Source organism: Lithobates pipiens, unplaced genomic scaffold, assembly GCF_037356315.1.
Source record: "Lithobates pipiens isolate NorthernLeopardFrog02 unplaced genomic scaffold, aLitPip1_a1.2 Scaffold_28, whole genome shotgun sequence".
In the NCBI taxonomy this organism is placed as follows: domain Eukaryota; kingdom Metazoa; phylum Chordata; class Amphibia; order Anura; family Ranidae; genus Lithobates; species Lithobates pipiens.
The window spans coordinates 18,382,554-18,396,885 of NW_027507789.1; the positions used below are offsets into that span (position 1 = coordinate 18,382,554).

At 44.2% G+C, this 14,332-nt stretch overlaps 1 protein-coding gene across 1 annotated transcript in view; it reads right to left on the bottom strand.

Moving 5' to 3' along the window:
- Nucleotides 1-10,652, bottom strand: part of PTGIS (prostaglandin I2 synthase) — a 30,465-nt gene extending 19,813 nt beyond the window's left edge. The window contains exons 1-2 of the mRNA XM_077458806.1: nt 10,563-10,652; nt 1,369-1,492 (exon numbers count right to left, since the gene is read on the bottom strand). Coding sequence (XP_077314932.1) covers nt 1,369-1,492; nt 10,563-10,636 — 198 coding nt within the window. The 5' untranslated portion in view covers nt 10,637-10,652. The remainder of the gene's footprint in view (nt 1-1,368; nt 1,493-10,562) is intronic.
- Nucleotides 10,653-14,332: the final 3,680 nt, after the last annotated feature.

The window sequence follows — 14,332 nt, forward strand, 5'->3', positions numbered from 1 at the left end:
ACCATATTTAAAGGAATATTTCACTTTTTTTTTTTCACTTTAATCGTCATTAAAATGAGTGTTCCCGCCAAAACGGCAGTTTTTAAAACTTTTTTTTGCAGTGACCCATGTCCCCTGAGGCAGGAGGCAGGTCCCCAAACCCTTTTTAGGACACTATCTTGCATATTAGCCGTTAAAATTAGCACTTTCCAATTCGAACGTTCGAGTCCCATAGACTTCAATGGGGTTCTAACGTTCGTACCGAACGCGGGGGTCATTCGCAAGTTCTGGTGCGAACCGAACCGGGGGGTGTTCGGCTCATCCCTACTCACAACCCACCACATACAGAAGGATGTCGGCTATCTCTGACCCTCATTAGACTGAAGGAGGCCTGGGACCTTGTTACACACACACACACACACACACAACCACACATCACCATTATAACAACACAACCTCTCCACTCAAACCACACAACCTATCACAAGTATACCCCCTACACTACACTATTGTACCCAAAAAACTACAAAACACTGAACACTGCAGGACAAGGCTGTCCACCCACACTGTACCATTTGTGAACTACATGTGAATCTGATCTCTTCTCCAGCCTCTCGCCAGTAAAAATAATAACTTCTGACAGGTTTTGGGTGGAGCAAAAATGATTCTGTATTAGAAGATCCTAATACAATCACTGGAATTTTTGGGAGTTGAGAAGAAATCACCTGGGGCAGCTGTGCACAGGAGGAGACATGCCGGGGATAATCGTCTTTATACCGGAAGATGAATTCAACTTTGAATTGCCCTTCAAAGAGACACTTCATTGTGAGAAATATGGAGGCTGATAGTGCTGGCCTTAGTCTAAAAAAATGCCAGTTGCCTGGCTGTCACGTTCATACCCTGGCTTCAATACTAGAGCCCCTGATCTGAAAAAAGGCATGTAGGAACGAAGAAGTACAAACATAATCAGTATACTTGTGAATTAGGGCAGAAGCAAAAAGATCATAACGACAAACTAGAATTTTCAGAAGGAGCCCGGCAATGGCAGCACGCATATTTGTCTCAGGAGAGGATCCCTTTAATGCTTTCCAAACAGAGAAGTGTTATTGGTGCCGCCTGGGAGGGTGTGGCGCTCCAATGGATGGTAGCATGGGCCAGACTCCGAGGGGGCCAGGAATGCATAGGATTACCACTTACGGTCACATGACAGAATCCGGTGGAATGGCATGTCCATTGCTGAGAGTGTATAGGTGACCCATTCCTGCCACACCAAGCTGTCATATTACAGGAATCTACGAAGCAAACCTAACCATCATGGCAGCCACTCTATCATCTTTTAGAATCCTTGGTGACGGCACACTCTATGAACAACGTGCAATTAACACTTACCGTGAACACGTCTCCATGTTTGGCTTTCATACGTGTCAGGAAGGCAGCTGCGTCTCTCCCGAATTCTAGTGCGTGACCCAACCATGGGATGAGTCCACAGTCCAGTGGGGGCTCCTTCTTCCTCCTACAAGGACATAAAACCACATTCAGGATTTGTGGCTGCATATCACTTTTACCTTCCAGATCCTAACCAGCCATCCCAGAGCAATGAGCATGGATCTGTACATGAGGCCGGACACCAGGAACCGCCACACACAGCTCCGTCAACAGACCAGACACCGGGTGCTGCTCCATACATCAGACCCAGACATGGCTTCGTACATTGCACCAGACATTGCTGCATACAGGCATGTACTGGCCATTGGGACTACCGGGAGTTTCCCGGTGGGCCGATGGCTCAGTGGGCCACTCTGATGTAAGGGGGCGCTAATGGGGCACTCTGATGTAAGGGGGCGCTAATGGGGCACTCTGATGTAAGGGGGCGCTAATGGGGCACTCTGATGTAAGGGGGCGCTAATGGGGCACTCTGATGTAAGGGGGCGCTAATGGGGCACTCTGATGTAAGGGGGCGCTAATGGGGCACTCTGATGTAAGGGGGCGCTAATGGGGCACTCTGATGTAAGGGGGTGCTAATGGGACACTCTGATGTAAGGGGGTGCTAATGGGACACTCTGATGTAAGGGGGTGCTAATGGGACACTCTGATGTAAGGGGGTGCTAATAGGACACTCTGATGTAAGGGGGTGCTAATAGGACACTCTGATGTAAGGGGGTGCTAATAGGACACTCTGATGTAAGGGGGTGCTAATAGGACACTCTGATGTAAGGGGGTGCTAATAGGACACTCTGATGTAAGGGGGCTGGCGATGGGACACTCAAAATGTAAGAGGGCCGGTCTGGATGAAGTCCAGGGCCAAATTTCTGTCCCAGTCCAGCCCTGCTGCATACAGACTAGACAGGACTTTGTACATCACACTGGACACCAAGAACAGCTCCGTACATCAGTGGTTCTCAACCTCGGTCCTCAAGTACCCCCAACGGGCCATATTTTGGGAACTTCCCTTAGATAAAATAGCTCTTCTTATCAATACCATGTCATTGATTTAAAGCAGCTGTACAAAGTAAAGGAAAACCTGAAAACATGGCCCATTGGTGGGTACTTGAGGACTGAGGTTGAGAACCACTACTGTACATCACACCAGACATGTGGTACAGCCAGGGCCGTCTTTAACATTGATTGGACCCTGGGCAAAAATTTTCTTGGCCCCCCCCCCATACAGTTTCGCTCTCCACCTTCTCTGAGACATACAATAAATAGCAGCTAGACTCAAATTCAGTTTACAAAATCAGATCAGGCAGCTATTGCAATTGGTTGCCAGTGGTTACAGTGTATCATTACCGCTCACTGACTGGTCGCCAAAGGTACAGCACACATTACGGCTCACTGATTAGTTGCTAGAGGTACAGCACATGATTTCTGCTTGTTGATTAGTTGCTAGAGATTACTGTGTATATGACCTCAGGGGGGCATTATATACATATCAATGTCACCGGCCGCTGCTATTTACATATGAATGCTACCGCTATTTACATATGAATTCCGGTAATTTACATGTAAATCATCTGTACACCACAATAGGGTAGAGCTGGGCAACATTAGTAGCAGCACTTCACACTGAGATATTGAGACACAGCACAGGACTAAGCCCTTGTACACACGGTCGGACATTCTGCCAACCAAATCCGTTGGATTTTGTCCGACGGATTGCGTCCAAAACTGTTGCATACACACGGTCGGATCAAGTTGTCGGAAAATCCGATCATTCAGAACGTAATCACGTTATTTCGTTATGACGGGACTACATTCATGCTAGTAGCCAATAGCTTTGGTGTAGGAGTTTGATCTGAGCATGCGTGGCACTTTGTCCGATCAAAATACTCTACACATGTTCGGAGTATGTCCGATCGGACCAGTTTGTCGGAAAATATTTCCAACATGTTGGAAAATTTGGTCCGACGGATATTCTGACGGATATTTGGCAAGTATGAGGCAGCTGCTTTGGGCCCCACAACAATGACAGGGCCCAGGGCAGCTGCCCCTTTTGCCCTGCCTTAAAAACGGCCCTGGGTACAGCTCCGTACATCAGACCAGACACCAGGCATGGCTCTACACATCACACTGGACTAGGGTTGCCACCTCATCCCTTTAAAAACCGAACACATTAATTACACAGGTTCGGAGGATAATTTAATGCACATAAGCCACTAAGTGAGTTTAATCACCACCTTAATCAGCTAGAGAATTTGTATAATTAATATGTGTTTCGGTTTTAAAGGGAGGAGGTGGCAACCCTACACTGGACACCAGACAGCTTCTTGCATCAAACCAGACCCTGGGCACAACTCCATACGTCGAAAAATGACACCAGGCATGGGTCAATACATCAGGCTGGACACCAAACAAGGCTTCATACATCAGCATAGATCTAAACATCAGGCTAAACCAGCTTTTCTCAACCTTTTCAACCCAGAGGAACCCTTGAAATAGTTCTTTAGTCTCGGGGGAACCCCTTCTAACAATTAGAAATCTACAACTCACCATATATTAGTGATTGTGATGGTCAGTGGGAAGAATGGTCCTTATACCTGTGGTCATTGGGAAGAATCACCTCCTTACAGATAGATAAAAAGATCAATGGTGTCGGTGGGAACTTATCCGAGAGGCAGAAATGGCCCAATGCTGAAGGAACCCCTAGCAACCTCTGGAGGAACACTAGGGTTCCACGGAACCCTGGTTGAGAATCACTGGGCTAGACACTGGACACGGCTTCGTACATCAAAGCAGACACAGGGGACAGCTTTGTACAGGACATTGGACACCAGTAACAGCTTGGTACGCTATACCACACACCAAGAACGGCTCTACACATCAGACCAGACATGGCTCTGTACATCACATTGGACACAAGCTTGGTACATGACACCAGAAGGGTCCATTACACCGGACGCAACTCCATACATGGGCTTTGTACATCACACAGGACACTGGCCAAAAGATCCGTACATCAGGCCAGGCACGGCTCCATACGTCACACCAGACACAGCTTTGTATAGGATACCGGGCCCTAGAACAGCACTTTACATCAGACCAGATCCTAGGCATGTCTCCCTATATCACACCAGACACCAGTATTTTTTTATAGGACACCAGGAACAGCTCTGTACATCAGACCAGACACCAGGCTCTGTACATCAAACTGGACATCTGGCATGGGCCCTTACATCACACCGAACACAACTTCATGCATCAAGCCAGACACCATGGATGGGTCTGTACAGAAGACTGGGCATAGTATGGTACCAGACAATAGCATGGCTTGGCACATCACACAGCTCTGTACACTGGGCATAGCCCTGTACATTACACAGGACACAACTCTGTATATCAGACCAGACACTAGGCACAGCCCCATACATCAGACCAGGCAGAGTGGACAACAGGATGGTAGCCATCATGTTTTGCTTTATGGTAGTCATTGAGTGGAGGTCAGAATCCCATTTGGTTTGTGCAGGCCACTCCATGAGGTCATGTGTGTGACGGCTGAGTGGAGGGAAGGAAACCCCAGATGGTAATAGTTTCAATCTGCCCACACACAGGAATATGTAACATCTCTGTGACCTCTGTGGGTGAAATCTGAGGAGACCATTACACAGCGATGACGGTTGTCGCATTAAGGAAGCCCAGAGTAGGAGGGGGATTTCAGCAGATTCTCCCCTCTGTTGGAGGAGGTGACCCCTGGATTTCAACTCTGTTGTTCACTGTAATATAGGACCTGAAATTATATAAATACACCCCTCTATCTGCGCTCATCCACATTACACCCCCTTAAAGGAAACCTGTCATGTCTATCCAGATCATAGTGCTGTGCATTAGATTGAAACAATGTAGAAATCACGCTTCTAATTTTACATGCATATTGTTGCTAATAATAAGCAGTGGAAAATTAGTTTTTTCTTATCTTCTAACAGAAGGCACAACATTACTCTACAATCATCGTACAGCACCCAGCAGGACTGTAATATAACATTTTGACAAAGTATGAAAAAAAATAAAATAAATCTAAACCCCCCACACACAACTGTACATAAAATTGGCACTCACCTGCACACAGTACCTCCAGGTAAGATCTACCCAGTCTGCACACACAGTCCCTCCAGGTAAGTTATCCACGGTCTGCAGGCAGTTCATTAGCACACACACCTTTTCCTCAACTATCTGCAGTCCCCACACATAGTGCCTTCAGGTAAGTTATCTGCAGTCCCCAGTGCCTCCAGGTAAGTTATATGCAGTCCCCATACACAGTGCCTCCAGGTAAGTTATATGCAGTCCCCATACACAGTGCCTCCAGGTAAGTTATATGCAGTCCCCATACACAGTGCCTCCAGGTAAGTTATCTACAATCTTTGCATGCAGTCCCTCCTAGTAAGGTAGTCTTTTAACGTAAGATGTCCCTTGAGGTAAGCTATCCACACTCTGAACACAATCCTTCCATGTGGGTTATCAGCACTCACTTTTCCTCCTAAATGATCTGCAACCCTTTTAGGTAAGTTGTCCCCACCCTTTGCGTGCAGCCCCTCTAGGTAAGTTATCCACACCCTTTGCATGCAGGCCTTCTAGGTAAGTTATCCCCACCCTTTCCGTGCAGTCCCTCTAGGTAAGTTATCCCCACCCTTTGCGTGCAGCCCTTCTAGGTAAGTTATCCCCACCCTTTGCGTGCAGCCTTTCTAGGTAAGTTATCCACATCCTTTGCATGCAGCCCCTCTAGGTAAATTATACACATCCTTTGCATGCAGCCCTTTTAGGTAAGTTATCCCCACCCTTTGCATGCAGCCGTTCTAGATAAGTTATCCCCACCCTTTGCATGCAGTCCTTTTAGGTAAGTTATTCCCACCCTTTGCGTGCAGCCCTTCTAGGTAAGTTATCCACATCCTTTGCATGCAGCCCCTCTACGTAAATTATACACATCCTTTGCATGCAGCCCTTCTAGGTAAGTTATCCCCACCCTTTGCATGCAGCCCCTCTAGGTAAGTTATCCCCACCCTTTCCGTGCAGTCCCTCTAGGTAAGTTATCCCCACCCTTTGCGTGCAGCCCTTCTAGGTAAGTTATCCCCACCCTTTGCGTGCAGCCCTTCTAGGTAAGTTATCCCCACCCTTTGCGTGCAGCCTTTCTAGGTAAGTTATCCCCACCCTTTGCATGCAGCCTCTCTAGGTAAGTTATCCTCACCCTTTGCGTGCAGCCCCTCTAGGTAAGTTATCCCCACCCTTTGTGTGCAGCCCTTCTAGGTAAGTTATCCCCACCCTTTGCGTGCAGCCCCTCTAGGTAAGTTATCCACACTCTTTGCATGCAGCCACTGTAGGTAAGTTATCCCCACCCTTTGCGTGCAGCCACTGTAGGTAAGTTATCCTTACTCTTTGCGTGCAGCCACTGTAGGCAAGTTATCCTTACTTTTTGCGTGCATCACTGTAGGTAAGTTATCCACGCTCTTTGCATGTGGCCCCTCTAAGTAAGTTATCCACACCCTTCGCGTGCAGTGCCTCTAGCCGGTTCCCGACAGTCGCACGCTGATGTACGTCGGCAGAATGGTATGACTGGGCAAATGGGCGTACCTGTACTTCCTCTTAAATTTGCGCCATTGCGTGCGCGCCGGGAGCTCCGTGAGTCGGGTCGCGGTTCCCGCGGACATGGAGTCCGCGGGGATACCCGCGATCATCTCACGGAGAGGAAGAACGGGGAGATACTAATGTAAACAAGCATCGCCCCATTCTGCCTAGCGACAGTGGTGTCCGTTTAGTATATTTTGATATTTTACATCTCTCGAGTTCTCTGCTCTTCTCGGAGATATTTGTTCTCACCCATGTGGCAGTTTAATATATCATGTAGATCACTTCTCCCACTGAGAATAGAAGTGATCTACAAACGCTCTGAGAATCCTGAACGGCTTCGGTTTCTGTAATCTCACGATAGCTCAGGAGATTTCAGTATCAGAATCCCAAAGTGAAATACGAAGCACTCCACATACACTGCACATATTAAGTTAATAATAAAGATATAACCCCCCTACCCAATAAACAGACACCCCATAACTGTAAAAGATTCTAATTAATACATAACATATGTGCATATTTATGCGAATGGTGTATTCTGAAATGATAGTACCCTATTTGTCATGCAGATATGCACCATTCATATAAAAACAATAAATATATATATTAAATAGTTCAAAGTAATTTAAAAAAAGCATAACAATAAAAATATTAAATTAACAATTAAAATAATAATAAATAAATACATAATAATAATATATATGTGTGTGTGTGTGTAAAGTATATATGGCGTTTTTCACACAGGTGTATTAACATATACACTTATGCAAACGCAGTGTGTACTGGACTCATCTGATGCTCTTAATTTTACAGTCACCTTGCGTTATCAGCGATGCATCATCTGCGCAGCTGTCAAAATTACAGCATCAGTTGTACTTCTGTAGCCACAACACTGCCTTTATATATACATATATATATATTATATATATATATATATATATATATATATATATATTAGGGGTGCAACAGATCGTCACTGATCCATGATTCGAATGGGTCACCCTGTTCGGATCGGCACACGCAGCGATCCGCGGTCTCGGCCTTAGGAAAGGTCGCGGCTTCGGCCTAGCTCTGGAGCGGCAGCTATCTTGGTGCACCCGTCAGCCGTTTACGATTTGATCACTCTGTCAAATGATGGAGTGATCACTTGTAAACAAACGTCGGTTCCTCTCTCCCTTCTGTAAAGTGGAGGGGAGAGATCGGATAGAAGCAGCGCTGTGGGCTGGATCTGTAGTGTCCACAGCGCTGCTCTGTAACAATTGCAGTCACAGTCATCCCTCCATACTCTGCCAATACTCTGCAATACCCTGCCAATACCGTGCCAATACTCTGCCATACCGTGCCAATAGTCTGCCATACCCTGTCAATACTCTGCCATACCCTGCCAATAGTGCTATACCGTGCCAATACCCTGCCAATACTCTGCAATGCCCTGCCAATAACGTGTCAATACTCTGCCAATACTGTGCCATACCGTGCCAATACTGTGCCATACCCTGTCAATACCCTGCCAATACCCTGCCATACTGTGCCAATACTCTGCCATACTGTGCCAATACTCTGCCATACTGTGCCAATACTCTGCCATACCCTGTCAATACTCTGCCATACCCTGTCAATACTCTGCCATACCCTGTCAATACTCTGCCATACCCTGTCAATACTCTGCCATACCCTGTCAATACTCTGCCATAACCTGTCAATACTCTGCCATAACCTGTCAATACTCTGCCATAACCTGTCAATACTCTGCCATAACCTGCCAATACTGCCATGCCCTGCCAATAACGTGCCAATACTCTGCCAATACCCTGCCATACCCTGCCAATACTCTGCCATACCCTGTCATACCCAGCCAATACCCTGCCATAATCAGCGATACCCAGTCATGCTCAGCCAATTATTATTTGCTGATCCGAAAAATTATCCAATCCGTGACTCTGATCCCAGGAACGATCCGTTCCGTGAGTTTTTAGAAAATATATATACACAAACACACAAATATATATATATATATATATATACACATACACACACACACACACACATATATGTATAATCTCTGTGTGTAATTTTATAGTTAATGTATTTGTAACCTGCTGTTGGTATATTTTTCACTGCAGTTAAGAAAGCTTTTACTTTCATTTTTGGCCACGGGAGAAGGAAGAAGCTATTCTCTGGCAGAGATCTCCTGATATCTCCACCTCTGGGCTGGAGAAGCCAGAAAGGAGAACTTGAAAGAGAAGCACAGAGATAAAGTGGCATCTCTGTTTACTAAACATGCCGTTTCTGTTGCAGTCAATGCAGCCGTTGTGTGTTCTGAGATGAGAAGAGAAAAAAATAGTTCTCCAGCACTCATCTCGGTATATTAAACCTGCAATGCTCTGAGATAAGCAGAGATCATCCTGATCTCAGCTTATCACATTTTATGTGTCACTGATCATAGCTCCCTGTAATTGGGATCATTGATGTGTCACAGATAGCCCCTCCCCCTACAGTTAAAGCACATCCCTAGGACAGACTTAACCCCTACAGTGCCACCTAGTGTTAACCCCTTCACTGCCAGTCACATTTACACAATAATCAATACAATTTTAATTGCACTGATCGCTGTATAAATGTGAATGGTCCCAAAATCGCGACAAAATTGTCTGACGTGTCCACCACAATTTTGCAGTCATAATAAAAAAATCGCTGATCACCTTCATTACTAATAAAAAAATAAAAATAAAAATGCCATAAAACCCTTCCCTATTTTGTAGAAGCTATAACTTTTGCGGAAACCAATCAATAAACGCTTATTGCGTTTTTTTTAACCAAAAATATGTAGAAGAATACGTAGCGGCCTAAACTGAGGAAAATTTTTTTTTTATATATTTTGTTTGTTTATAGCAAAAAAAATTAAAACCGCAGAGGTGATCAAATAGCACCAAAAAAAAGCTCTATTTGTGGGAAAAAAAGTCATCAATTTTGTTTGGGAGCCACGTCGCACGACCACGCAATTGTCAGTTAAAGCGACGCAGTGCCGAATCGCAAAAAGTGCTCTGGTCTTTGGCCAGCCTAATGGTCCGGGGGTTAAGTGGCTAGGTAAGTTATCCCCATCCTTTGCCTGCAGCCCTTCTAGGTAAGTTATCCCCACCCTTTGCGTGCAACCCTTCTAGGTAAGTTATCCCCACCCTTTGCGTGCAACCCTTCTAGGTAAGTTATCCCCACCCTTTGTGTGTAGCCCCTCTAGGTAAGTTATCCACACCCTTTGCGTGCAGCCGCTGTTGGTAAGTTATCCACACTTTTCCAGGTAGGTTGTCCACACACAGTCTCTTCAGGTAAGTTTTCCATGCTCCTTACCTGTACTTAGTCTCTCCAGGTATCTGCACTCTTTCCATAGTCCTTCTAGGAAAGTTATCCACTGTTCCCACATAAAGCCACCCCTGGGGGAAGACCAGCACTCACCTTCACACAGTCCCCCCCAGGTAGGTGATCAGCACTCACCTTCAACACAGTCCACCCCCAGGTAGGTGATCAGCACTCACCTGTTCCTCCGCAGGAAGGCAGCCCAGATGAGCACAGGGATGAGGATGAGCCAGAGGAGGACAGCCACACTCATCGTTCTTAGAGGAGGCAGAGCTGGAAGTGGAGTCAGCAGACTCTCATCCTCTGTATATATATAGGAGGGGGGCGTGGACTCCAAATTCCACGAACGCTGCCAGGATCTGGAGGGGGTCATCCTCTCCATCATTATGTGAACACAGTAGAAGCAGCTAAACTTTTAATTATGCGCAGCACACATACTGAGTGATGAAGGCATAGGCAGGAAATATCCTACACCCTCACAAACTATGAGTTTGTGTTGTCCTTTAAAGGAGGCCTCTGACCCATGGCTGGCCAGGTTCCCCCAGATTTAATGAGGTCAGCGGCCATATGGCGCCATCCACTTGGGTAGAGTAGATGGTGGTGTGATCTTTTATTGAACATTTGTATGTGGATATGTATCCACCCAATGTGAGTGCCATGGTGATGCAGCACAAGGTGACTGCCATGTCTGCTGCCGACTAATAAAATAAGACAAATTAGGAACTCCGCCTCTTATGTCTATTGTATATGGTGGCTAAAAGGCAGCCTTCATAGATGAATATAAGGTAGCCTCCATGGATAGATAGAAGGTAGCCTTCATGGATGGATATAAGGTAGCCTCCATGGATGGATATAAGGTAGCCTCCATGGATGGATATAAGGTAGCTTCCATGAATGGATATAAGGTACCCTCCATGGATGGCTATAAGGTAGCCTCAGTGGATCGATTAAGGTAGCCTCCATGGATTTATATATGGTAGTCTCCATGGATGAATAGAAGGTAGCCACCATGGATGGATATAAGGCAGCCTTCATTGATGGATATGAAGTAGCCTCCATGGATGGCTATAAGAAAGCCTCCGTGGATCGATATGAGAAAGCCTCCATGGATTGATATCTGGTAGCCTCCATGGATGGATAGAAGGTAGCCTCCATGGATGGATATAAGGCAGCCTTCATGGATGGATATAAAGTAACCTCCATGGATGGATATAAAGTAACCTCCATGGATGGATATAAAGTAACCTCCATGGATGGATATAAAGTAGCCTCCATGGATGGATATAAGGCAGTCTTCATTGATAGATATAGGGTAGCCTCCATGTATGAATACAAGGTAGCCTCCATGGATACACTTTCCAGCGTGCTGGCTGATAATTTAAAGTAGAGATATAAAATCAGTAGAAGATCCAAAATAAAAATAAATAAGAATTAAATGAATAATGATGTGATACACTAAAATGACATTAATCCATCAATCTTGAATGGTGAATACAAAAATATATCTATAAGGAAGTATGCTATTTCTTTACATGCAATTGCTAAAGGCTAGTGACTATGACAAAAACTGTGACAAAACCAAGTGTCTTTGTTTACAAAATCAGGGCAAATATCATAAAGTAAGTGTTCAGCCCAAAAAATAGAAAAATGCAAATGATGAAAAAAATGAAAAAATAGTGAAACCAGTGGAAAAAAATAGTGAAACCAGTGGGAAAAAATAGTGAAACCAGTGGAAAAAAATAGTGAAACCAGTGGAAAAAAATAGTGAAACCAGTGGGAAAAAATAGTGAAACCAGTGGGAAAAAATAGTGAAACCAGTGGGAAAAAATAGTGAAACCAGTGGAAAAAAATAGTGAAACCAGTGGAAAAAATATATAACAGCTGTAAAAGTTGCGAAGATTCCAAAAAAAATTAATTAATAGAAATTTGAGTCCGAAGTAAAAAGCAGTGATATGAGATAAATATAAATAAAAATAAAAATAAATATAAAAATGAAAATAAAAATGAAAATTAAAATAAAAATGAAATCGGATGGTGAAAAAATCTTCTACGTATAGGAGAGGAGTGGAGGGAGTGACTTCGATTTCCGTTCCCAGTGCCCGGTGAACATTTATGAATTTTGCTCTCACCAGAGGTATGACCCCCCCATCCGGGGTGGATCAGCCTTCACAGTATAAGCCACTGTGTCGCTTCCTGGGCTGTCTCTGCTGTGGTGCTGGGGGGGTCCCTCGTTCCTCCGTGGGTGTTTTATACCTCCTTGCTGCAGCGTCTCTCTGCCCAGATTCCTTTCACATGTGTGGTCTATCTGTGCTCACCTATCTGGTGATAGGTGATCTGGTGATAGGTGAGCACAGATATCTGGTGATAGGTGAGCACAGATATCTGGTGATAGGTGAGCACAGATAGACCACACATGTGAAAGGAATCTGGGCAGAGAGACGCTGCAGCAAGGAGGTATAAAACACCCACGGAGGAACGAGGGACCCCCCCAGCACCACAGCAGAGACAGCCCAGGAAGCGACACAGTGGCTTATACTGTGAAGGCTGATCCACCCCGGATGGGGGGTCATACCTCTGGTGAGAGCAAAATTCATAAATGTTCACCGGGCACTGGGAACGGAAATCGAAGTCACTCCCTCCACTCCTCTCCTATACGTAGAAGATTTTTTCACCATCCGATTTCATTTTTATTTTTATTTTAATTTTAATTTTCATTTTTATATTTATTTTTATTTATATTTATCTCATATCACTGCTTTTTACTTCGGACTCAATTTTCTATTAATTAATTTTTTTTGGAATCTTCGCAACTTTTACAGCTGTTATATATTTTTTCCACTGGTTTCACTATTTTTTCCCACTGGTTTCACAATTTTTTTCCACTGGTTTCACTATTTTTTCATTTTTTTCATCATTTGCATTTTTCAATTTTTTGGGCTGAACACTTACTTTATGATATTTGCCCTGATTTTGTAAACAAAGACACTTGGTTTTGTCACAGTTTTTGTCATAGTCACTAAGCACTTTAGCAATTGCATGTAAAGAAATAGCATACTTCCTTATAGATATATTTTTGTATTCACCATTCAAGATTGATGGATTAATGTCATTTTAGTGTATCACATCATTATTTATTAATTTAATTCTTATTTATTTTTATTTTGGATCTTCTACTGATTTTATATCTCTACTTTAAATTATCAGCCAGCACGCTGGAAAATTTATATATTTTTATTTTTATATTTTAGTTGGTTTAAAAAGGTATAGCGCCAAATCTATTTCCTTTCCCTATTTGTCTTACTGTTCCATCCATTGGATGGAAATTAAATAGAGGCTGCTCTTGCCTACATTATATAATTTTTGTACAACAAACTCCATAGCGCAACCTACCCCCTTGCTTTCATTCGCTTTAATGTGCAAAGTGGACCTGTCAGTAGCTTTACAATTCTGCATGAAGAATTACTTTTTTTTTAGAAAAGTTCCACCTTTTATTTCTACAAAGCCATCTTTAAGCTTCAGTCAGTGATTTTGCCTAGGCTGAGATGATGGAGATGATGTCATCAGTCTGCTGCAGGCAAAGGAAAGCACTTCCTCAGTCTCCTCTCCTCCAGTGTTCAGATTGCAACATTGTAACTTTGTAGCAAGAGACGTGGCGAGAGGCTGCGAGAGGGGCTGATGTGTATGAAGCATTTGTGAACGCAGCCAAGAACTGCACAGGCACCGAGATTTATTCTGAGCTCACATATTAGTCCAGGAAGTAGACAATGACCATGGAATGGAGAAACAGCATTACCACCTTTTAAATCCACAACTCCAGGCTGTGGGGCTTCCGATGCCTCTACAATGAATGATCCAGAAAAGAAATAGTCGGCACCAAGGATAAATTTAAAAAGCGGTCTTTCTTTTATTAAATTATGCTGTAAAAACATTCAGCGCATTTCGGCAGTAA